The 26717-nt window shown below is 38.1% G+C and overlaps 2 protein-coding genes across 2 annotated transcripts in view; one reads left to right on the plus strand and one right to left on the minus strand.

The window, feature by feature from the left end:
* On the plus strand, window positions 1-22947 carry LOC121943487. Its single transcript, XM_042487009.1, is given in 22 exon segments — window positions 1-75; window positions 77-187; window positions 289-451; window positions 564-713; window positions 2120-2280; window positions 2999-3175; window positions 3262-3403; window positions 4236-4423; window positions 4504-4645; window positions 4835-5012; window positions 7405-7435; window positions 9188-9329; window positions 12747-12967; window positions 15763-15925; window positions 16347-16496; window positions 17416-17576; window positions 18764-18940; window positions 19140-19281; window positions 20289-20476; window positions 20559-20678; window positions 20680-20701; window positions 21447-22947. Coding segments are annotated over 22 exon segments (3174 nt in total). The 5' UTR covers window positions 1-15; the 3' UTR covers window positions 21632-22947.
* LOC121942963 (cyclin-dependent kinase-like 1) overlaps window positions 21969-26717 on the minus strand; it is a 13764-nt gene continuing 9015 nt past the window's right edge. The window contains exons 7-10 of the mRNA XM_042486294.1: window positions 25339-25421; window positions 25184-25240; window positions 24867-25019; window positions 21969-23488 (exon numbers count right to left, since the gene is read on the minus strand). Coding sequence (XP_042342228.1) covers window positions 23393-23488; window positions 24867-25019; window positions 25184-25240; window positions 25339-25421 — 389 coding nt within the window. The 3' untranslated portion in view covers window positions 21969-23392. The remainder of the gene's footprint in view (window positions 23489-24866; window positions 25020-25183; window positions 25241-25338; window positions 25422-26717) is intronic.

Consider the following 26717-nt stretch of genomic DNA (forward strand, 5'->3'; position numbering starts at 1 on the left):
AGTGTAGCATGCACTATGGACTTTTCTGCAACGGTGATCTGCGCAGGGCTCATTTTAGGTCTGCTGTGGTTGTTTGGGTGTCAAAAACAGTCAAAAGTATCGTTTGCCTCCAGGACCCTTTGCACTTCCTCTTATAGGAAACCTGCCACAACTGAGCAAAGATGCACCTTTCAAAAGCTTCATTAAGGTAAGAATTTATTTTTGCATAATTCAATTCTACTTGACTTTTGCTCACAAATGATGAACTTTGCATCAGAAAGTTTCCTAATAACTCATGTCTTTTTGCAGCTCGGTGAAACCTACGGTCCCGTGATGACGTTGTACCTGGGCTGGCAGCGGACGGTTGTTCTGGTCGGATATGAAGCAGTGAAGGAGGCTCTGGTGGACCAGGCAGATGACTTCACAGGCAGAGGGCCACTGCCATTCCTGTTCAAGGCTACCAAGGGCTACGGTAACACAAGACACTTAAAATCTGTTATCTCTGTTAAGATTTTTCAATGGTTTCATGCCTGCATGTGTGTCAAACTCCAGCTGGTCAACAAGTACACGTTTCCTTGTGTCAGGTTTGGGGATCAGTAATGGGGAGCGTTGGCGCCAGCTGCGACGTTTCACCCTGACCACACTGAGAGACTTTGGGATGGGTCGAAAGGGGATGGAGGAGTGGATCCAAGAGGAGAGCAAATACCTGAAAGCCCGCATAGATACATTCAAAGGTGTGTTTTCAGCTGTAAGAGCACATATTTTACACGTGGGTTAATGTGAATGCCTGTCTCTTTGAAATTACAGAAGTTGCAAAAATGATGAAACAAAAAGTTTTGGCAAAATGTTTGCTCACAATGTATTTCTATTGTTTTTCGCAAAAATAGGCAGTCTTTCAGTTCAGTATCTACTCATAGTGACTACAGCATAATGTTTTTATTGCCTTTTTTGAGTAGCATGTAACCAAATTCATAATTTTTCAATAACCTGAAACCAAAGTGCTTTTGTTTCTTAAACCAAGATAGGAATGTGAACATGAACCCAAAGTTCTGGTGTCAAGGTCCTGCACTTTCTACGCCCACCATCCTCCCCAACCACCTCCTTCGTAAGCCTACGCAAAACATGAATGTAAAATAGAAAGCCTTTATTATCATTACACAATGTATGATAAAACTAAAAATGAATCACCTTTAGGTGCACAACATTCAGACATCCTCAGTAGCTCAGTAAACATACCTTCAAGTGCAAATAGCATTTGAATATAAATATAGAAGAATACAAATATAACATTGCACAAGAAAAAAGGTATATTGCACTAATAATTATTGCACATGTGGAGTGTATTATTATCTGAAAGAAATGTTTCTAAACAGAATCCAGGCAGTAATTACTGAGAATAAGGGCGTAGGTTTCATTTCAACTTTGGAGGGGACACATATAAAATGTAGGGTTTGTGGGTCCTTTGCCAGAAAATTCTGAACCTTTAACATTTAATTTCCTGCATTCTTGTTACATTCTTATGCAAAAATTGTTTTGCTTTTTTATTTTCAAAGTAAAGGTTGTGCTACTTTCATGTTTTTATTGGAGTAGACAAATGCGCATTCTGAATATTAAAGGGGGACGTGTCATGGCTTCCTCCCTGAAGTCTACACCAATGTAAAAACACATCTTTAATCATAAACCTCAGGCAAAAATTTAAAAAGAATGTTGTATATCTGCACTAGACACAGGTCTGAAGTTAATAACTGCAAAAAGTGTGGAGCTTTGTTGGACTGCTTGGTGTGTTTGTCTGGCTGCACTCTTTAATCCTCATCAGTTTCTGATGTGTTACATAACCTGCTATACCACTGGAGCTTCACTAACAGCCCTCATTTAAATAAAACAGGACATTTTAAATTGCATTTTAATTGTCTCACTGGAGGTGAACAACTTGCCAATTTGAATTTAAATAATACTTAATCAGAATAGGTTTTGGTTTTTTTGGGTTTTTTTTACATTATATATAGATCAATAAAAGTTAATGATTGAACACAGTTTATAAAAAACATTTGCATGGCAGGTAAACATGCTCTCAATGGTTTTTTGGCTGTTGCATTATTTATTTACTTGTTTTTATTTATGTGTTTCTCTTTTCTTCCAGCCACACCATTTGACCCCACATTCTTACTGAGCCGCACTGTGTCCAATGTGATCTGCTGCCTGGTGTTTGGTCAACGCTTCCGTTATGAAGACAAGAAGTTCCTGCACCTCCTCAACATCATATCTGAGATTTTACAGTTCAATAGCAGCACCAGGGGTCAGGTAAGTGGAGGTTCCAAGGATGCTGTTCTTTCAAATACAACTTAATGCACTGTAAAATCCAACAAGTTGATTTTAGTTAAAAAATCTAACATAATTAATATAACTATTCGTCTTAATTAATGTTTTCTTTATATCTAATGGTTATGTTTACTTAAAACTTTGTTATATTTAATTTTGTGGGTTAGGGTTGGTTGTTGCAATTGAAAAATCACAAGTTTAATTTAATCAATCTTTCTAAGTGTTTGCGACTTCAATAAACCAAGTTTACTGTGCTATATATCTGTATTCTACTGGTTGCAAACTAGTTAATCATATTTGTTTTTTTCTTAAACATATTAAGAAAACAGAACTTGCAGATCCCCTAACTTTATCATTGGCAAATTCTTCTTTGTGATGACCAAGTTAAGTCAGACGAACTTGGTTCACTGAATTTGCTAAAACTTCAAGTTGCAACAACTTAACAAAACTAAGTAAAATAGCTAGTAGCTTTCAAGTAAACTTAACAATTATATAAAAAGTAAAAATGTATTAGGATCAATAGTTATATTTACTTTCTTTTTCAAGGCAATCAGTTGCCAAGATTATTTAAAATAAGATCAACTTGGCATATTTTACAGTGTGTTTTTTTAGGTGAGGTTTTCATATGATATGATTATATGATATGATTATTTTTATTGGGAAATAAAGCTGCAGTGTGCTGTGTGCTTCCATCCCACAGATGTACAACATGTTTCCTTGGCTCCTGGAGCATCTGCCTGGCCACCAGCACACTGTTTTTGCACAGGTTGATGAGGTGAGAGAGTTTATCAAGATGAAGATCCAAGAGCACAAAGAGACCCTGGACCCCAGCACCCCGAGGGACTTTATCGACTGCTTTCTCCTCCGAATGAATCAGGTTGGAAAGAACTTGATATTGAAGTTGTATCAGTTACAGTAAACACTTTGCATCTTATGACACATTTTCCCCCTTCATCCTCTCAGGAAAAGGACAATCCCACAACTGAGTTTCACCATGAAAACTTGGTCTCTACAGTGATGAATCTCTTCCTGGCAGGAACAGAAACCACTAGCTCCACCATCAGATATGCCCTCAGTGTGTTGATCAAATATCCTGATATACAGCGTAGGTCCCTTGCAGTTGTCTTGTCTTGTTCTTACCAATTCTACAAATATTATGGACAAGAATTGAATAGTCCTGTCTTTTGTGAGATAGTATGTCAGGAAAATGAATTGGAGTTTCACAGGACTACAAAGGCATGACCTGCCCTGCTCTAAATGGCTGGTACTGGTTGCCTCTGCTGATTGGGCGGATTAGGTTTAGGCGAGAGAAGCAAAATTGGCCCAGGTTAACCCTTTGAAATCATGGAAAATAGGCCTATTGTCTTTCAAAAACATAGGAAGAAGACAATGAGAAATTTAGAAGGAATGACCCAAGAATTAAGAAGAAATTAGTAAAAAGCACAAAGAAAGAAAGAAAGAAAGAACAGGAAATTGGCTTTTTCCCCCTAAACTATAGCTTGTTTTAAAAAAAAAATCCTTAAATTGCTCATTGCCCTCGTTTCTCATGTTTTCTTTAAAGAAATCAAACCAATTTGCTCAGTGTTAAAAAATCTTTAAATAAATAAATGAATAAATATTTTAGGGATAGATAACCTGTGGGGTGCCACAGGGGTCAATTTTTGGACCCATTTTATTTTCATTGCATATGCTCCTCTAGGGCACTCAATCTGTCAATTTGGTTGTGTTTTTTTTTTCATCATTGCTATGCTGATGATGTGCAACTCATCTTCTGCAAATCTTCTGCAAGGCTGCTTACTAAGACCTCCACAAGGATTACTCTGTTAAATTAAAAAGGAAATTCTAAATAAAAAGTAGAAAATAGCTAATAATAATAGAAAAATATTGTACCTGCCTACTAACAGAATGGAAAATATGTTTTGCTTTGCCCTGTACAGAGAAAATGCAGCAGGAGATTGACTCTGTGATTGAAAAAGGCCTTTGTCCAAGAATGGAGAACAGGAAGTCCCTCCCCTTCACAGATGCTGTCATCCATGAGGTGCAGCGTTTTCTGGACATTGTCCCCTTCAGCCTCCCTCATTACTCACTCAAGGACATCTCTTTTAGGGGTTACACAATCCCCAAGGTATTATAAATCCCAATATATCCCATTCATCAGAGGAAAAATATATTATTACAATAACATTATATCTAATATCTCTATAGGGCACTATGATTATTCCACTGTTGCACTCTGTGCTGAAAGAGGAAAAGCAATGGGCCACTCCCTGGTCCTTCAACCCCAAGCACTTCCTGGACCAGAACAGCAACTTTAAGAAAAATCCTGCTTTCCTGCCATTTGCTGCAGGTAAAACACTGTCCTCACTGACTTTATACTACATCAGTAATCGTGCATATTTGCAAACCTCATATTAATCTGTATTTCATTTAATAGTTCTGTTTGTGAATGCAGTTTGTTCATGACTAATGGCTCATACATCTTATCATATACATCTCATCAAACATCATATATTGTTTGTGGTGTGTCTCTTTACAGGGAAGAGAGCCTGTGTCGGCGAATCACTGGCTCGTATGGAGCTTTTTATCTTCCTCGTGTCACTGTTGAAGAATTTCACCTTCTCCTGCTCTGAGGGCCCTGACAGTATAAACCTCATTCCAGAGTACAGTGGCTTTGCCAATGTGCCTCGCAGGTACCACATTATCGCCACACCCCGGTGAGAGGAGGAGCAGCACTCGGACCAACAGTGCATCCTCACTATGTGTAAACAGTTCGCCTTAATTTGCGCCTGCCCTGCCCCAGTGGTCATTTGTATCCAACCACAATCCACCGCGTCCTTCTCTACCAGAGAAGGTTTCACTTTAGTATTTTCTGGATATATACAGAGTGGTTCACTAGAGCTGCAGCTAAATGACTGTGTTGATGTGATCTAATTTGTCTGGATACAGTTATAGAGCCAGGGCCTTGTTCATTCTTATGAGAGCTGCTCATTGGTGCATAAAGCAAAAATCTCTTTATCTGGGTATAAAATACCTGGATCTACTGGCCCATAATGCATATGAACTACAGACTTATGGTGGCTGATGTGCCCGAGCGGGTAATTTCTGCCAGCAGAGCAACTGACTTCCAGTTTAGCACTTTGCTAGCTTGCTAGCTCTTTTAGACTTTCCAAATGTTATCAAACTGGACGGCTTAAATCTAGATAGGGATAGAAGATGTTTCGCGGGGATTTTGATGCTCACAAAAAATGATATACTGATTTACAAGTATCTCTTTTCCAATATAAGTCAATGGGGAAAAGTCTTTCTGGGCCAGTGGGCATCACGTGGTCAACCCAGCAATGTAATTCCAATGTAATTTGGCCACTATGTAAAATTTGCATCAGAGCCTGGCGCACTTCCTGGGGGCCTGTGTACTCCCTCTCCATGCGCTTGGTCCATGTCACAGAAATTCCAACATGATGTGTACAGGAAATCAGTCACTTCCAATACAAAATAAATAGGAGTGGATTTCTGGTCGCATGTAGTTGTGTATAGTGGGTATGCAACGCATTCTGACTCACTCACATGGATGAAAAACAGTACACATTGCTTTATTGTGACATGGCAGTGTTTGTTGAACAGCTGATGTTTGCTGGCCAATAAAGAGGTGAGGCTTATCAGACTCAAAATTTAAGGAACAGCTTCTCTCCAAGCATAACTGTGAATTCTCTTGTCTTTTGCTTTGGTTGTCTTTTCATGTATATTTTACTTTTGTCCATATTTTAATCAATTATTGGTCCATTTGTTGTAAACATGCTTTTTTACCCAACAAAAAGTGATACATTACTGCAATAAAAACAAATAATAATTAACTTTACATCGAGCACTTTTTATGCAAGGGATGCAGCTCAAAGTGCTTCACAATAAAAGAAGTGCAAAAGAAGAAACAAGAAGAAACAACCTAAGACATGTAAAAATAAAAATATATTGCTTTTTTTAAAGAAAGTCCTTAATCCTTTTATACATGCAAATGGAAATAAATGACTTCCTGCTGAGGAAGTTATAGTTATTTTAAGACATGTTCTGTGATTCTAAATTAGATCTGAGTGGAAGAAGAGCTGTTAAATGAGGACATCTTCCCACTTGTAAAATTCAGAAAATTTTAAAAGATTTGAAAAAGTCATCTAAGACTATTTTATTATGTCTCCACACCCGCAATAGTCAAGTTATTCAATGTCCATTAATTAGACACATCAGAAACTAGCAATGACCACTACTGCAGATGGCTAATATTTTCAAGGTTATTTTTTAAAATTCAGATTCAAAACATTTGACACTATAGCCACATGAGATTATGAGACAACAGGTCACACAAGCCCCTTTATACACAGAGATTGTGCTTAAGAGCTTCCACAAAGTCCCTTCTTTAGTGCCTCCTTTGCATATTTACACAGAGCCAAATGATGGTGGCATCATTCCACCAACATCATTACCACCATTTACTTTCTTTGTGACCTGGCAGCTGATCTTCCTTGGGTGATGTGGGGGTCTAAGGGCAGAGGGATGTTGTACACTGTGAAGCCCTCTAAGGCAAACCATGTTTTGTGAAAATGGGCTCTATAAATAAAAATTGACTTGACTTGACTTGACTTGACTTGATCTCATCCTCTGCTCAGAGGCCAGACAACTCTTTCCCCTCTCTTTGAGGTCTTTCTGTTTCTCTTTGTGGTCATTGTCTGTCTCTTTCAGGTTGTATGTGTTCACATAAGCCATAATATGCAGGGTGTAGGCCAGGGGAGTGAAAACATTTAGGACCCATTTTGGACCCAGTAGACTGGTTCAGTGATCAACCTATGACTATAGCCCAGGCATGTTTACATTCTGGCCTGCAGTCAATTTGAAATGGCCCTCGGCTTTATTTTCAAAATACAATATATGTTGCCCACAATATTGGTTAGGAGGGTCACTTTGCATTTTTTTTCCATTCACCTCACACAGGTGGGATTACCATGCAGTTTGTAGACATGCATCTAGTAGAAAATGCGCAACAAGAGCTAATTTGTCAGAAACAGTCAGTACACAAGCAAACAGAATGTCTGCCTAAAAATGTATGTTCATTGCTGCCAGTTTGTTGAGCATCCACCTCGAGAAGGAGCGAGTAAGTGAATTACATGATTTTTCTATATAATTCAGTCAGTTGTTTGCTTTGTCATACTGGCTTTTGCTTAATGAAAATCAATAATTAGGTGAAGATCAACAGTAGAGTCACATGGTTCACCTGTGGCCTGAGTAAGCACTCCCGTCAGTATCCTGTCAAATATAAACACATATTCAAATAAGCACCATCCGCAGGTTACAACTGAGCAGAGATCTGTAGGGCAGAGTTGAGAGGAGAAAGTGTAGCATGCACTATGGACTTTTCTGCAACAGTGATCTGGGCAGGGCTCATTTTAGGTCTGCTGTGGTTGTTTGGTGTCAAAAACTGTCAAAAGTATTGTTTGCCTCCAGGACCCTTTTCACTTCCTCTTATAGGAAACCTGCCACAACTGAGCAAAGATGCACCTTTCAAAAGTTTCATTAAAGTAAGAATTTATTTTGCATAATTCAATTCTACTTGACTTTTGCTCACAAATGATGAACTTTGCATCAGAAAATTTCCTAATAACTCATGTCTTTTTGCAGCTAAATGAAACCTACGGTCCTGCGATGATGTTGTACCTGGGCTTTCATTGAATATTTTTACATTTTATATTAATCAATAGAAGTTAATGATTGAACACAGTGTCTAAAAAACATTTGGATGGCAGGTGAAGCATGCTCTCAATTGTTTTTTGACTTCTGCATTATTATTATTTTTTTTTTAGATTTATGTGTTTCTCTTTTCTCCCAGCCATGTCATTTAACTCCACATTCTTGTTGAGCCACATTGCATCCAATGTGATCTGCTGCCTGGTGTATGGCCAACGCTTCAGTTATGAAGACAAGAAGTTCCTGCACCTCCTCAACATCATATCTGAGATTTGACATTTTAATAGCAGCACTAGGGGTCAGGTAAGTGGAGGTTTGGAGGCAGGTGGTCCTTCAAAAACACCTTCGTACAAGTCTGGTTTTAATATCCATACTGTGCATTCACACCAAACATGAAAAATGTGCCTATGTTAGCTTGGAGAGGCAGTTAACAGCTGAAATACAACTGAAAGCTGGATGTAAACAGACAGTCTCCGTACTCTGAAGCAGAGTGAGCCAAGACACACACTCTTTATTATTTATCAGACGGTCACAACGCATTACACGCCCTGCTGTTTACTTTCGACAATAAAAGACCAACTTCAATTACTCAGAGATACTGAGACGCAACTCAATAAAATTAGCTTACACAAGACAGAGGTCTATTTTTGGAGCTTACCATGCAATTTATATCTTTGCTGACCGATCTCCAAGCCTTCTAGGTCTCAGAGTGAATGTCTCAGTAACATTGGGAAAATCTCAACTGACAGACTATCACAACACAGCCTCACGCGAAATTCTTATATACGCATATATCGCATATTCGTGCGTGAATATCCCAGCTCCCCAAGGGACTTTATTGACTGCTTTCTCATCCGAATGAATCAGGTTGGAAAGAACTTGATCTTGAAGTTACAGTAAACAGTTAAAATTGGGCAAAGCAGAAATCTGTAAATGGGCATGTACATGCTTCATTTCGTAATTCACTGGTCGATATGGTCAATGTTAAGAACTGCAGAATGAAGTTACAGTGTGGATATCTCCTTGAGCTCCTGCTGACAAGCCCATAACGCTAGCTCTCTGCACCCTTACCTTCCACATTACAACTGTGACAGATCAAATTTCTGGAATAAAACTGTTCATTCATCATCTTATAACACAATCTCCCCCTTTGTCCTGTCAGGAAAAGAACAACCCCACAACTGAGCTCCACCATGAAAACTTGGTCTCTACAGTGATGAATTTCTTCCTGGCAGAAACAGACTTCATCAGCTCCACTGTCAGATATGCCCTCAGTGTGCTGATCAAATACCCTGACATACAGGGTAGGTCTCTGAAAATTCCTATTTTTGTGAGGTTATATGGCAATGAAGCGAAATTTGTGTTTCCTAGGATAGCGAAGCCACGGCCTGCCCTGCCCTGCTGTGCCTGAGATTTTATATTACTGCTTGCGTTAGGTGTTTGGGTGTATGCAAGAGATGTAGGATTGGTTCAGGTTAAGGTTAAAATGTCAGCGTTAAGTTGAAAAATAAGGCAGAGGAAGGCTGGCCATACTTGATTTCTTTCACATCCAGGATTTTAGAAAAGTTGGTCTGCAAGCATCTTCTCTACTGGTTGAAGAAAATGATACATCTGACAAATACCAGTCTGGCTTTTGTCAGAAGCGCATTACCGAGACAGCTCTGCTGAGGGTCACAAATGATTTTCTCATGCAGCTATACAAAGGGGAAATTGCCAATTTAGTTCTCATAGATTTGTCTGTTGCCTTTTACACAATTGATCATGCTATTCTAATTGGTCAGCTGGAAAAAAATGGGTTGGGATACCTGGAGTAGCACTAAGCTGGTTTTCCTGATGACAAGGAATCCACCTGTAATCCTTTAACCTGTGGTGTGCCACAGGGGTCAATTCTTGGACCCACTTTATTTTAATTATAGCTGCTCCTCCAGGACACTTAAATCATCAATTTGGTTGTGCTTTTGTATCATTGCTACACTGATGATGTGCAGCTTTGCTTATCTATTAAGCCTGGTGACCTCTCAAATCTACCTATTCTGTACAAGTATCTGGTCATGATCAGCAACTGGATGTCTAAAAATTTTCTTCAATTGAATCACCATAAAATTGAAGTTCTCATTTTCGCCTCAGAAAAAGTATCTAATAACATCCATCAAACTCCTTGGTTTAATGGCCACATGCAGAAAATTGTATGCAAGACTGCTTACTAAGACCTAAGATTATTCTGTTAAATTAAAAATGAAAAACTTAATAAAAAGTAAAAAAATAAAAAATAACAATTGAAAAATCCTGTAATTACCTCATAACAGAATGGACAACATGTTTTGCTTTGCTCTGTAGAGAGAAAATGCAGCAGGAGATTGACTCTGTGATTGAAAAAGGCCTTTGTCCAAAAATGGAGAACAGGAAGTCCCTTCCGTCATCCATGAGGTGCAGTGTTTTCTGGACATTGCCCCCTTCAGCGTACCTCACTGCTCACTCAAGGACATCTCTTTTAGGAGTTACACAATTCCCAAGGTATTATAAATCTCAATATATCCTATTCATTAGATAAAAATACATTAATTACAATAATAATATATCTAAAATCTGTCTAGGGCACCGTGATTATTCTGCTGTTGCACTCTGTGCTGAAAGTGGAAAAGCAATGGGTGACTTCCCTGTCCTTCAACCCCAAGCACTTCCTGAATCAGAATATCAACTTCAAGAAACTTTTTATCTTCCTCGTGTCACTCTTGCAGAATTTCACCTTCACTTGCTCTGAGGGCCCTGACAGTATAAACCTCGTTCCACGCCACGGTGAGAAGAGGAGCAGCACTCAGACTCAGTCTCATCATTGCTTGAAGCATTCTCACTCACTCTCACCCAGGATGATGATACAACACACTGCTTCTTTGTGGCTCAACACTCTTTCCTGTACAGTTGATGTTATCTGGCTAATAAAGCAGAAAACTCAAAATTTAAGCTTTTGTCCAAGCATGATTACGAATCCTCTTCTCCTTATATATATATATTTTTGTACATATTTTAATCAATTATTGGTCCCTGTGTTGTGAACATGGATTCATACACAACAAAAACAAATATATTATTGCCATAAAAATGAATTGCTACATCATATAATATTACTTTTATACATACAAATGGCAATAAATAACGTCTTGCTGTGAAGGAATTGTGTATGAATCTGGTATAAGTTATTTTCTTTAAATTACATATTCTGTGATTCTATATTAAATTTGATTGGAAGATGAGCTGTCAAACGAGGACATTTGTAAATACTCAAGACTTGGAAAACACTTTCTAAAAGACTTTTATTTTACATATTTCACAGTTTGTACCCTTGCAATGATGCAATTTGCTACAAAACCAACCATATTAAATGTATGTCATAAATTCCAACTTAAAGTCACCAAATGTACTGTCTCAGTTGAAAACTTTCTGTTTCAGTATTTTCATTTTTGCACAAGGACAATCAACAACTGCATTTCAAGGGAATATCCCTCAATAGAGACAAAGATGTCATCCTTTAATGTGGAGAGAATCTAGATTAGAAACTAGAAACTAGAGTGTGGAGAGAAACTAAACTAGAAACTAGAGTTTAAGGAGAAACTATAGTGTGAAGAGAAATTAAACTAGAAACTAGAGTTTGAAGAGAAACTAGAGTGTAAAGGGAAATTGGACTAAAAACTAGAAACTAGAGTCCAGGCAGCAGGGACTGCACTGAGCAGGATTTCTCAATTAGCTAGCTAACTTCTAAAGTAGCATGCAACAACTTCTCAGCACATTTGTAGCAATAATTAATACTTATGGTTGACTTAAACTTGATATTTGTAAGTTTATTTTTACAAATTCAGATTCAAAACATTAAAATGATAGCCATAGACTTAGACAAGGTTACAAGACTAAGGGCCCCTGGGCAGAGATACGCAAAAGGCCCCACCTCCTCTCATATATGAGCAAGACTCACAGACTTTGTGGTAATTTTGCCTCTTTTATTGTTGTTGTTTTCTGTCTCTCGATAGTTGTCATGCATCGTTTTCTGGTTTTGCGTTTCTTTGTAGTCATATTGTGTCTCTTTATGGGTGTTTTGCCTGTTTTAGTTGTTATTTCTGTCCTTTTCCAGTTCCAGTCTTTTTGTTTCTCCTTGTGTTCTTTTTGAGTCTCTTTCTGATATGTTAGTTTGAGTCACATCTTGCATGGTGAAGGCCAAGGGAGCAGCCAGGATTTTGGGCCTCTGGGAGTGGGACTAGTTCGATCAGTGCGGCATCCATGACTATACCATGACTATATAAGTATTTTTCAGAGGTTAGCTGCGTAATGAATGCATTGCATAGTCACATCTTAACAAAAAAGGGTGTGGGGCTGGTCAAGAGGATTCATTTACAATAAAGAATGATTATAGCACAAAAATGTTTGTTGTCTTATTTGACTTCACAAAAAATGGCAAAAGATGTAACACAACTACTTGAATCACTGTGCAGTTAACTTAAAAGTTACTGCAAGTTATTGCAAAATATAGTTATACAACTAGTTTTGAGGGTTTACTTCTGATGATCTTTGTCAAGGTCCAGAGCTTCACAGTAAACCTGCAGCAGACAGGCAGGAGGCTGCGCACTCTCATTGAACCGGGGTTATTCGAAAGTAACCTCCGGTGCCCTTCCTGCTTCTGCATGAGATCAGGAAAAAGTCTGGTCTCAGCTGATCTCTCCAAACATTTCCACCTTTAGTGAACTGCAGAGACTCGTTTGTGCGTTTTCTTTCGTGGGGCGTTATGGAGTTTTCTGCCACGTTGGTTTTAGCGGCTTTTATCGCTGCTTTGCTGTTTTTGTTAAGCCTGAAGAGCCGAAAACACGTCTGTTTACCTCCAGGACCGTCCGCCCTGCCGATCATTGGAAACCTGCTGCAGCTCGACAAAAGAGCTCCTTTTAAAACTATGCTAAAGGTGAGAAAGTTCCTCTGTTTCCTGCCGTTAGCGTGATGCATTGAGGCGATCTTTCAAAAGGGTTTTATGTGTATAGAAATGTTTTACCTGTAGGTCAAACGTTTCCCTGAGTCATTATGTTGAAATCACTCACACGCAGCTAACAGCCTACTTATCCCTTCAAAATCTTATATCTTAGAACATTGGCTTGATTTCTTTCCAAAACAATGGGAGAAGGCAACGAGCAACTTAACAAGACATGGCCCAAAATTTAGCAAAAACTTAGTTAAAAAAGTAACAAGCAAATCACCTGAAAATATGTCAGAAAGAAGGTCAAAATAAACATGAAAATGACCTAGAAATAGTGCTGAAAAAAGTTTAATAAAATATTTGATTATATATTTTTTTCAAAGTTATATCCATTGAAACTTATGCATTCACATTATTCCTTCACTTTAAATTCTCCTTCTCAGTGGCTGGGCAGATTATCACCAATAACCGCTTTAAAAACCTCCATATTCCTTCAGTCTTTTGCTTTTCAAACTGCAAGCACAGCTCTTACCATGTTAAGAATTAAAGGTCCAGTGTGTAGGATTTAGTGACATCTTCTGGAGAGGACTGCAGATTGCAACCAGTTGAAACAAACTTTGTGCTAAGCCTGAAGGATTTCGTCAGTGTTGATTTTCAGGAGGTTTTTACTTAAAAGATAAATTATCCACATAAGTCTCTTCCTCTCCAAAAACAAACAGGCCTCGAGCCAGAGGCATAAAATACATCCATGACTAACTATGTGTATGCACAAAAGCAGAAATATACATACTAGGGTTGCAAATTGTAAGCACTTTTGTTAATCAATTAATCGGTAAATACAACAACCGATTAATCAGTCAAAGCTCACAACAACATATTGCATTTAGTTTGACCACATAGCATAGTCTATCAATTAATAAATTAAATTTAACGTGTATAACGAAATTCTTAAGGACTTATTAATCAATCTCTGATTAACTGTTACCTTCACTAAAGCATATCATCCTGGCACTGGGCCCACGTGCACGACCCTCATTTCCACACCTAAAGTTAGCAATAAAGTGATGAAGAAACACCATTAAAAATTTGTTTGCATATCGATACATGTGCCCCTCCAGCATTCATTAGACCTGTCAGTGAGAAATACAGTAACTAAAGTGCTGTTTCACCAGCTATGTTGAATTGGCAATGTCCTCCAACTTTGTCAAAGCAACTGTTATACACAGGTGTTAATATTTTTTGTATCAGTGCAACAAATTTATCACATTTTCTGCGAACCATCTTTGCAGTAAATTCTCAATCATCATTTAAAAGTCAGCAAGATTGCATATTCTTTTTTCATAAATACCAGTTTATGTGTGGGGGGAAAAGCATACACAGTGTTTTATCACCGGCCCCAGGTGATCAGAACCACTTACAAATCAGTGTTTCTCTGACGCTTTTCATCTCATCTAAGATGAGATGATCTAACTGTTTATCCAATGGTAACTAAAACACAGTTCCTATTTCCAGGCGATTATACAGTAAAGAAAACATAGTTATTATATTATGTTCCACAGCTGCCAATATACTCCTGTAGTGTGCTTCTTAACTCAAAATAAAACTTCTCAGAGGCATAGTTGTAAGAAATATAAAGGTCTTTAATCAAAGACCTGAGATGGTTTGAAATGCAACTGAAGCATGCCACATTTGACAGATAGTCATATAACTTGTCATAGGGGCCAGCCCTTTTTCACTCACCGATCAAAACAAACATTGGATTCACTCTTCCTGATTTTTAACCATTCCCTAAAATCATCTGATCGGGTACCATAAAGACATGTTTGTTCAATAAACAGGACCTTAAATGTGTCATCATCTTAGCTGAGTAAGTCATACACAAGTAAAGACAAATAAAATAAAGATTAGTATGTGGTATATGTGGTAGATTAATAATATAACCATAAATTTCCACCACACTCCCCTAAATCCTCCACACTGCTCCCTTAATTACATAATAACTAATTAATTTAGCTTTGGTGTCTGTTGTAGCTGTTGTGTGTTGTATACACAAACTCCTGTAGATTTTTTGTTGTCAAAGGCAAAATCCTTGTAAATTATTTAGCTTATTCCCATTATAATTCTGAAAACAGTTTAGCTCACTTCACTTGTCAGGAGAAATTTAGATATTTTGTGCTTTTGCTGATTTTTCATATTTTTCTTACCAGTTCTCAGTTATGAATTTATGTGCATCATACTTGTGTATGTTTATGTTCTTGTTAGGATATCTGCAATTAGATGTTCTATTTAGTTATGGGCAGAGTAAAATAATTAATCGTATATATACCATTGCCACATCTCATCCATATGTGCCCATATATAATAATTATAATAATATTAGCAATAATAATACATTTTGCAATTATTGATACTCCAAAGGGAAAGTTAGCCTTTTGTCAAACCCTTCCCACCCCGGCTGGCTTAGAGTGACCTGTGATGTCTAAGTCATACAATAATAAAAAATAAACTAAATTAATTTATTAATTGATATTAAAAAGCACACAGAATTAAGAACGACAAAAAGATTAATGATTACCAAAATAAATTAATCAAAAAATAACAATACTACTCATCTTACCCTGCTAATGATAGTAGTAGGTCTATCACTAATAAATACAATGCATGTACTCATATATTACATATGTATACACATGCCTACACATCTGTGTTTTTTGCATTGATTTTTTAAATATTTTTTTTTAGCATGTATAAAAATCAAATGCATGTTTGCTGTGTCTAACCTGCAGCTTGGTGAAAGTTATGGCCCTGTGATGACAGTGTACCTGGGCCGTCAGCGTGCTGTGGTCCTGGTGGGGTACGATGCTGTGAAGGAGGCACTGGTGGACCAAGCAGAAGACTTCACTGGCAGAGGACCTATTCCTTCCTTGATGAGGGCTACCAAGGGTTACGGTAATATGAAGATTTCGTGATGATGTGAAGCATTTCAACATGTTTGAGTACATTCTGTGCCCTTAAAGAGACCATTTTTAAGTATGTGAAGGTCAGATTTATGAAAATGTTCTTAAACTCCAGCAGTAGAGCCCTCTTGACAATCCTGCTGGCTGCAATGTAAGCTCCAGGCTCCCTCGATTGAGGACTGGATGGACATGGTTCATCAAATCTGTACTATGTAGAAATTGACATATTCCCTTAAATCACGGCAAGATAAATTTACCAGTATATGGACGAAATGGATTGACCTTTTTTTAGCTATTTTGCTAACTCTGGTTCAACAGTTGTATTATGCATGACTCCTGTTAAATTCAGTAATGAACTAAAATATGGAAAACTTAAAAAAAGTTTTTCAACTACCATTCCTACATATTCAAAGGTTTGGTGATCAGTAATGGAGAGCGCTGGCAGCAGCTACGACGTTTCACCCTGACCACGCTGAGAGACTTTGGGATGGGACGCAAAAGAATGGAAGAGTGGATCCAGGAGGAGAGTAAACATCTGGTGGCCCGCATTAATAATACCAAAGGTATCTATATGCTTTCCATGTATACTTGTGTATGTCTCCATCAGTCTTTAGCCGCTTTTACACAGAGATCATGCTATAGTGCTGCAACAAAGTCCCCCCTTTATATCGCCCCTGCATTTTTACACAGAACCAAACGATGGCGGCATCATTCCACTTGTGTGTGATTATACACTGCATCATGGCATCCTGCGATCAAAAGAGCCATGACGGGTGTGACATTTAACACAGCATCTGCCTCAAGCATGACAAATAATATATGCTGAGGCAGCACTTTTTAGACGGTGACAAAGGCACAACATCTTCTCTGCTATATGACAGCTGATTTCATCCTCTGCTGGGAGGTTAAGGAGCTCCTGAACCTCATTGTTTTCCTAGTTTGCGGATATTTATAGCCCGTGTTCTTCTTTCATTTAGTCTCTTATTGCTACAGCTGCTTTTTAACCCTTTAGGCCTGCTTTAATATTACACACACTTATAATACTCTGCACACAAAATGCCCTTTTCAGAATCAAGCTTTAAAAACTTTTACACATTAATATTATTTTCTAGTTTCATTGAGTTATTTTTTAACCAACATCAGTCCTAATAATAAATATCAGATATTCATTAAAAGATGACTCTTGTTTTTGTTCAAACAAAGCAATATTCACTGACTTTTCTAAACTTGGTTAAATAAACAGTAAATATGTCTGTTTGTCTTTAATTTATGCCTTTTTTGACATTTTCCTTTAAAAAAACAAAACCATAATGTGTTCTATATAATCTGTCATTTTAAAAAACAAAGCCATAAAACGTTCTATATATCAGAATTTGTCACAGAGACAAGTCGTGGGGTGGAACAGAATAGTCCAGGTGGTCTTGGTCTTTTTAATCATCACACTAAAAGTTTTCTGAGCCTGTATTCCTTTTTTTTTTCCAGCCACACCTTTTGATCCCACCTACTTCATGAGCTGCACCGTGTCAAACGTGATCTGCTGCTTGGTGTTTGGTCAACGCTTCAGCTATAACGACGACCACTTCCTGTCCCTCCTGCAGATAATCTCAGAAGTACTGAACTTTGGCAGCAGTCCCTGGGGTCAGGTAAGAGGGGGAGGTGCAGAGAAAGTGAGGGGCATGGTGGGGGGAGCTAAGTGGTTTGGAACACTGCTCACCTGGAAGACGAGCTTAGCACCAAAACTAATGTCGACCCAAATCACTTTAATTTCACTGTTGCAGTCAAACTTCCAATGTGGAAAAAAATTGAATTTTTGGTTGGCTATATCCATATTACTTGATATGGATCAGGGATAACCACACCCAAATTAACCCAGCTTCAGGAAACTGAAAAAACTAAAATGACAATATTTCAAATTTGGATTGACGCTTATGTCTGATCATTTTTTCATGTTTTTTATTCTGCAAGTAAGACCCTAAATTACATATCAAGAAAGTTCTTGGTGGTTTGGCTCCCCAGAGGCTTTAAAAGTTTTTAGTCCTGGCTCATGCAAATAGTGAAATTCAATGATGTGAACATCAACAACCAACAGTTGCGCTCTCTCCAGCACCAAACAAGCAGCAGCAAACCGGGTAGACGCTGAGCATGAAGGGGATTACAGGGAGGTGCAGGAACAAGTCACAGTTCTCTTGTTCTGAGAAAACAGAGGAGAAACTGGTGGATTTGTGCAGAGAACAAGAGTCTGTTTTTAATTTAGCATGTATCCTATCCAACAACCACAATTTATTTTAGTAAGAATTCTTAATTATTTAAACAATTATGTCTCCTTTCACCAAAATAGCGCGGCTAAGCAAAGGAGGCTGGTAGCAAGTTGAGGCACTAAAATCCAAACTGTCAAGTTTGTACATAGTGGCGCCTGGTGGCTCAGTGGATAGAGTGTGGCGCCCCATATACAGAGGTTGTATCCTCACCGCAGTTTATTTTTTTATTTCATTTTATTGTTTTATATGACAGACATCACAGGTCATTCTAAGTCAGCTGGGGTGGGGAACGGAGGGGAGCGTTAGACAATAGTTTGATCAAAAGTTTGATCACAAAAAAACCCAGCATTATTACTTTGATTTCCAGGTTGTGCAAAGTACAGTTATAATCAGCAAGGGTCTTTTATCATCCATTTCAGTCGGTCCTGTGGGGGATGATTTGCAGTTTGCATGCAGGGACAGTCGCTGCATTTCTCTTTCAGCAGCACCTCAAACACCGAAGGTTGACAGGTTCTCTTCTCGACTAACAGCTGGTTATTATTCACACGAGTCCTTTCCGCTCCTCATCACAGCTGTATAATATCTTTCCTCGGTTGATGGAAATACTGCCAGGTCGTCAGCATGTAATGTTTGCCCATATTGAGAAGCTGAGAGATTTTATAATGAAAAAGATCCAGGAACACCAGGACACGCTGGACCTCAGCTCACCCAGAGATTACATCGACTGCTTCCTCACCAGACTCAGTCAGGTATGACACAACTTACTGTAGACATGTGAAGCATGCTTACTCATTACGCTTGCTTATTCACTGATGCAAATACAAATACTCCCTAAAATATACTGCAAATACTGTTGACCACTGGGTGCACAGATGGGTACATTTTGAATTGCGATCCTTCAGTTTTTATTGTCATATCAGTGAAATGGCTCCTGTTTTGTTTCTTTAGGAAAAGCATCTTCCCACAACAGAGTTCCACTATGAGAACTTGGTGTCAACAGTGTTGAATCTGTACCTGGCAGGAACTGAAACCACCAGTTCAACTATCAGATTTGGACTAAATGTGCTGGTCAAATATCCCAGAATACAGGGTAGGTCACAGAGACCACTGTTTACACAGATGAATGAATATCTTTTAACACATCTCTATTTTACAAGATTGTTGTAGGTCCACAGATATATTTTTATAGACTTAGGGCACTATAGCTTTTGACCTTGCACCTTTTTCTACTTCAAATTTCTCAGTTGGGAGTTGGGAGTTGTTTGGTATTGTTACTATTTAAATTACAGTATTTATTATTTTTGAACTTGGACCATATTTTACCATGGTTTTTTTTGGTCTAAGTGACTAATGGAGACATTGGGTCTCATTTATGGAACATGAGCAGAATGAATTTGTGTATAAAGTGTTTGCAGAAATTTACATGTATTCTGGCATTCATCAGTATAGTAGCTCAGATCTGTTTCTGGGTTCTACACCTGCCTCTGACCACTTTAGGTGTTGTATAAGTGTGAATGAGAAATGCAGATAGATATTTCTTGATCTTCATAAAAAAATTACAGTTTAATTCGTATTGTGCTCTGTTATGTTCATCCTACACAGATGCCTTTGAAACACAGAAGTTAAACATTACAAAAGATTAGAAATAAAACACACGTTAGCAGATTCAGAGAAGAACAGATCAGTGATGGCTGTCAGAATTTGTGTTTCATCCGAACGATACAATACTGAGCCTGAGCCCGACCAGTTTCTCATGTCTCTTGGGTCTTTCCTTAACATTGTCAGGCACATTTTACAACAATCTGAGCCTGTCGGTGGCAATAGTAAGCGTAAGCGCTTTAAATGGATGTAAACTGGCAGTGCACAATTGACTGTAGGGATTATGTTTTATAGCATGTTTTGCTGCTGCAGCTGCAGCAGCAAATACTGGACCAATTCAAAATATTGTTGTCTCAGTTACTCACTTACACACAAAACCATGGCAAAAAGAGGGTCCAGGTCCAACAATATTGAATTTTATTTTGTCAATATACCAATTGGTAACTTAATTGATTGTTTCTTCACAAGTTAAATAGCTCTATTTTCATCATTCTGAAGAGAATATGCAGCAGGAGATTTACACTGTGATTGGACAGGAGCGTTGTCCTTTTATGGAGGACAGGAAGTCCCTACCATTCACAGATGCAGTCCTCCATGAAATTCTGCGTCTGATAGATATTGTTCCCATGAGTGTCCCTCACTATGCTCTCCAGGACATCTCATTCAGGGGTTACACCATTCCCAAGGTATTCAGCCTTCATCACATGAATGATGCAGAAAGTTTCCAAATAATTTAAGACTGATCTGATGTGATGTTTTGTCTCACAGGATACAATCATTATTCCCTTGTTGCACTCTGTGCTGAAAGAGGAAAAACAGTGGGACACCCCATGGTCCTTTAACCCCCAGCACTTTCTGGATCAGAACGGCAACTTTAAAAAAAAATCCAGCATTCCTGCCATTCTCTGCAGGTAAATTATGCAATACATGTCCTGCAGCTGCGTGTCAATCACTCAGGAAATGTGCCTAACATTGGGCCTGCTTGCTGGACAGATTTTATTGTTGTCATTCTCTTTTTTTGAGTTGGGTTTTTTTTGTGTTTAACCCTTTGAAACTTGGATCGACATCATCTTTCTTATGCTGCATTCAGATGTCTTAAACAAGCATTTAAACCTTTGAAATGTGAGCAAATTACTTTCTTTTAAAAAATATGGGGGGGAAAAAGGCAACCAGCAACTTAACATTCAGTGATCCACAAATTGCAAAAAAAAAGTTAAAGGTGACAAGAAAATGACCTAAAAATTTATCTTTCGAAGAAGAAAAATCATATATGTGTGTGTGTGTGTGTGTGTGTGTGTGTGTGTGTGTGTGTGTGTGTATATATATATATATATATATATAGAGAGAGAGAGAGAGAGAGAGAGAATCGTGAGCATTAATGAATAACTAGGAAAAACATCAAGAAAACTATATAAATGATCATTATAATTTAAAATTTAAAATTAGGGTATAGAAATAAATATATTTATTAATTCTACCTACATTTATTTCAGGTAATTTCCCATTTTTCCCCCCTATTTTTATTTATTTATTTTTACTAATTTATTGTAAAAAAAAAAAAAAAAAAAAAAAAGTAACTTTTTAACAATTTCTTTGCTAATTTTTTATCATTTCTTGTTTTGGTGCTTATTGCTTTCTCACTGGTTTGTTTGTCAGGAAAGAGATCTTGTGTCGGAGAGTCGCTTGCTCACATGGAGATTTTCCTCTTCATGGTGTCACTTCTTCAGCATTTTACCTTCTCGTGCCCCGGAGGACCTGACAGTGTGGATCTCAGCCCGGAATACAGCAGCTTCGCCAATGTCCCTCGCAGGTACAACATCATTGCAACACCCCGGTGGTAATCATATTTTACATCACAATCTTTCCTCTGGCTTTCAACTGCTGAAAAGTTGATCATTTTTTACCAAGGGAACAAATTTGATGCGCAGATCAGACACACTGACTCTAAAGTTTGTCATGTACCCAGCTTGCTTTTAGAGATATTTCTATCAATCATAAATGCTCAGTTCAGTGGTCTATAGATTTAATTCCCACAGTACACACAGTTTAGATTTAACGGTTCATGTTGTGCCAAAACAAAAAACAAAAAGGATTTTGTATTTGTAAATTTAATTTCCTGGACTCTTGCTGAGATTATTACAACAGAGGGCTTACATTAAATACTTGTGGAACACGTTAAAAAAATAATGTATTTTACTGATAAACCAGAAATACTGAACGTTTTGTCCAAATTCCATCAATTATCTTGTGACCAACTGTAGATGAACCCCAGATTACGAACTATTTAGGTGAGAGGCACTTATCCATAGTCCCATTGTGTTATCTAGATGTCTGTCAGCCTCCAGTTTGAAGATACATGCAGGTGCTCTGACATGCAAACCAAACAATGCACTGTTGTAAATGGGGGGCAGCCGCAAAACATATTTACACTTCTTTAAAAAAGTACTGGCTAAAAAGTCTGTTATATACAGTGTACACTATATTTAGAATATTTTCAGTGCTTTGTCTTGCCATCAGAAAGCAATATCCAACCACAAACTGAAGCTTATCTCGCTCTGTTCAAAGCCAGACTCAATGAAAAAATAAGTACTTTAACGTTGCTGAACATAGGAGCCAGTTTGTTTTGTGTTGTTGTGTGGCTTTAGAAAGTTTGCATCAGATTCACCAAACAGATAATAACACAAACAGTAATTGAGGCAGCGGAGGACCAGCTGCTCCTGTGTTCTGTGAGGTAAAAATACTGTTTTTGTCAGTCGATCGTTTTGAAGCTGAGATGAATCATGTCAGAACTTTTTCCACCTATTAATATGACCTATAACCTGCACAATGCAATTGGAAAACAAACAGATCCTTTCGGGTGATAAAAAAATAAATAAATAAAATAATATAGCTGCATAAGTGTTCACAAACTCTTATAATTGGGGATGTGGCTGTGTTCAGAATTAACCATAATAATCATATTCAAATGCATGTGAAATAGTAGGCCGTACACACCTGCTATCAATTAAAGTGACTGATCAGCCTCAAATAAAGTTCAGCTCATTTTTTTGTGAAATTGGAGAAGAAATAAAGCCAATGCTCAGGTTTCAAAGGGTTAAACACCTTTTGCTGCTATAAAATATATGCAGAAATGAAATAAAAATTATTCTTTACAGACCATCTTGTTAAACTGATTAATTCTACAATGTAGTACATATTTTGAATGTATGATATGAGCCTGCACGCAGATCAGAAAACTAGAAACTTGTAGTACTTTTATCCAAGTGATGATGGCACTCTGCTGACTTTTATGACCTATTTAATAATCTTATAGATATATGAAAGTGCAGTACTCATGTCTCGCTCTATTCTCCTCCTAAAGAACTGTTAGCATGTTGCCTAGCCTGCAACTGTAAATGCTTTTACAATTGTTTGTCGTGTAAAGAATATAAAGTGATTAAATCAACAAACACGACAAGTGAGAGTGATCATAGAAGTAAAATGCACTTCTTCATTGTCACACCAACAATATATGCGTCCTCAAACTGAAGTGTATTCATATGATTGCAAAAAGCATCACACAGGTTCATGGTCCTCAGTTCAGACATAAACGTGTTGGTTTGCTAAATGTTGGGCAGGTGATATTTATGCTTCACCTGTCTCTTAACATCTGGAGCTGGTGAGATGTTGCTGTTTGGTAGCTGAGGCAGGTACTGAGCCTGGAGAGAGGGAGAGAAAATGTTGACATGATATCAGGATGTCAAGCTGTAATTTTTTTTTTTGATTCTCCTCTTAAGAGGTGGCTGTTAAAAAAGGGTAGTTTCCTCTTTGAGAGGTCTGTTTAAACTCATGCAAGTTCAAATGTTTAGTTCGTAGTAGTGTTTTATAAATGAAAGCATTGCATCATATTTTCAGTTTTTGGAACATACTAAGCAGATGGATTCAGAAACTAATCCACAGAGGTGAATCTTTCATTCTGAAAACATTTTGGGTGGAGTGTCCGTCTTAAGATACATCCACACTAATGTGTTTTTGTTTTCAAAATGCATAACCATTGCCACATTTACGCCCAGCATCCATACTACTTTCTTTAAAAATGCTACTGACCCTGTTTTAGTTTGAATACCTTGGGGTTGCGTTTTAGACTGGACCAGTGAAAACGCAGGCTTTTGGTCGACAGATTATTGGCCTAGACGAATATTGGGGCCAATATTTGGCATTTTTCCAATTATCTGTATCTGCATTTTGTTTTAATGATTGCAAATAAAATAAATTAATTTAAAAGTGCGGAGGAAATGTCCGCATGGGAGGAACTTCAACCTCAAGGAGCTATTTTTATTTTTTCATTTTGTATTCAAATTTTCTTGGGATAAAAAAAAAAAAGAACTTGTAAAAGAGCTGTGTATGATGTTGAACGATTTTAATTTTGATTAAACATTTGCTAAATGCATTTAAACAAAGTCTTGTGTTGGAGTTTGGTATATTTTAAATTCTAAATATTGACAGAAATATTTTCATTTTTATTGTAAATGCATATTGGTTCCAAATATCAGTTATTGGTCTCACTGACTACTAATAATCAGTATCGGTCTGAAAAAAATACCCTTACTTATACGTCACAGCTTGTCAAGCCAAAATATTATGGCTCGATCTGCATAACTTTAGTTATTTTATCCTTCTTGTGGATAACGCTCTAATACGTTGCCGATTTTTCTTTGTAATGACTCCTTTTCTGTTTTCTTTTGCATTGACAGCCTTGTTTTCATGTCACTTTCAATAACAGTTCCACCTCCTCACCAGTCTTACTTTTCGCCATCTCCCTACAAGTGTTTGCTGTAACTAAGCAACCAACTGCTTCCTGTTCATGTTGGTATGTGCATGCCCAGTGTATGCAAAGGGTCATCTGATACGTGTTTTCAGGTGTGTTAATATGCATTTATGGTGGATGTGGCCTTAGTGAAGTGTCAGTGAGAAATACTGTCTTTCTGCTAAAGCCCCAACCAAAAGACAGATAGCTGTAGCAGGGTGCACACTCTGCACGTTTGGTGTTATGGGAGGATTTCTCGCGCTGTTAAGCAGGCGTTGTTTCATACTAACCCCTGGCTGTCTGCGTCGGGAGCCTTTGTCATGTCGTCTTCCTGGGCGCTCGCCCTCACGGCCCCAGTTGGCTCCTCCTTCCTCCTGGAAGTACGGCAGCTCCAGTATCTCTTCACAGGACAGCCGCAGAGACGGGTCCATCACCAGGCACGACTGCTCATACAAATTTGGCATTTTGTCATACCAGAATATTGACTTTGCTTTGAGTTCTCACTGTCTGATGGACAAGCTTCTTCTGTACTGTTACTTATCAGCCAACATTTGACAGTACACTAGCACTGATACATCCGTGATAAGCTAAAATCATATAAACATACCTTCATAACTTGGAGGGCCTGCTGAGACACACCATGGAAGCGCTTCTCCAAAGGCTCCTAGATTCAAAAAATAAATGATAAATAGTAACATTAACCACACTTCATCTCCTCATTATTAAGAACATGGGTATTCTCAGTGCTAACAGGACTCGTACCGTGGTGTCGGGTTCAGGAATACTGACTCCACTGAAGAAAACGTTGGAGCGGAAGACCTGCTGGTGACGAGGGATCAGGTCACCTGAGGTCAGGAAGAAGATTATCAAATCTTAATATAGTACAAAAACTTCAATCAGTGTGTGTGTGTAGTAGTAGTGGCCATTTTGGTAAATAGAAACAAAAATGTGTAATTAAGATCAAAAGCATCCTTGACGTTATCTCCTTAAAAATGAAAAAGAACAGCCTGCTTTCTATACTGATTCAACAAACCAACAAGAGCGAAGATTATGTAAGAGAGGCCAAGTTTCTATGTGTTTCTTCTGGGCTATGACATATCATGTGTGTAACCACCTAGAAAACATGAGGAGTTCAGTGCTTTTTTTTTTTTTAAGTGTATATTAGGCCTAAAATTATGTCATCTGTGATGGGACAGATATAAAGCTCTGGGTAGTTCTGCACTAAAATGATCAACTCCTTCTCCATAGTTATTATAGACTGACATTTACGGAAGATAACTACTGGTTGTGATTGGTTGTTCCTTGTCACATGATGTAGTGCATGTTGCTGCATTCCAGAAGTTTAAATTTGTTTATCTCACGGCATGTATCCAAAGGATCTGTCATTTCCACACCTCCCATTAATTGTCTATGTAAGCAGCCATGCAAGACATTCTGGCAGCTTAATGCCGTGTTTGGAGAGACAGGCATCCGCTCCACATTTGCAGAAAGTTGAATCTAAGTGATTTTATGTAAATCCTGAATGTCCAGCATGACTCACCTGTATGGAAACTATTGAAAAACAATGAAAAACTAACTACGTTGATCTAAATTGAAGACAGATTCAGGGCGGCTATGGCGCAGAAAAGGTCCCCTAATCAGAGGGTTGGTGGTTTGATCCCCATGCTTCTCCAGTTTGCATGTCAAACTATCCATGCACAAGATACTGAACCCCGAATTGCTCCAGATGGCAATGATTGTGTGTGAATGTCTATAAACTGAGAAGCAGGTGGCACCTCGTATGGGAGCCTTGGCCAGCAGCGTATGATTGGGTTTGTGAATGGGTAAATGTGCCATGCAGTGTCAAAGTGTTCTGAGTTGTCCAACGACTACAGAAGTGCCATGCAAATGTAGGCTCATTTACAATTAAGCAAGTGCACGAGTTCACAAATGCATTTCAATGAATTGGTTCCTGATATAAGATATAAGAAACTTTCCAAACAAGCTGGTATGTTTGTCGGGTTTGAAATCTGTCAGCAGACAGCCCATGAGCCGAGTCAAAACTATAGATTTCAGGACACAAAAAACGAGGGGTATGTTGGCCCTAAGGGTGCTGTCACACTGACCTGTTCACACTAACTGCCCGTTTTGTTTCAGTTCGC

Source organism: Plectropomus leopardus, chromosome 5 (assembly GCF_008729295.1).
Source record: "Plectropomus leopardus isolate mb chromosome 5, YSFRI_Pleo_2.0, whole genome shotgun sequence".
NCBI lineage: Eukaryota > Metazoa > Chordata > Actinopteri > Perciformes > Serranidae > Plectropomus > Plectropomus leopardus.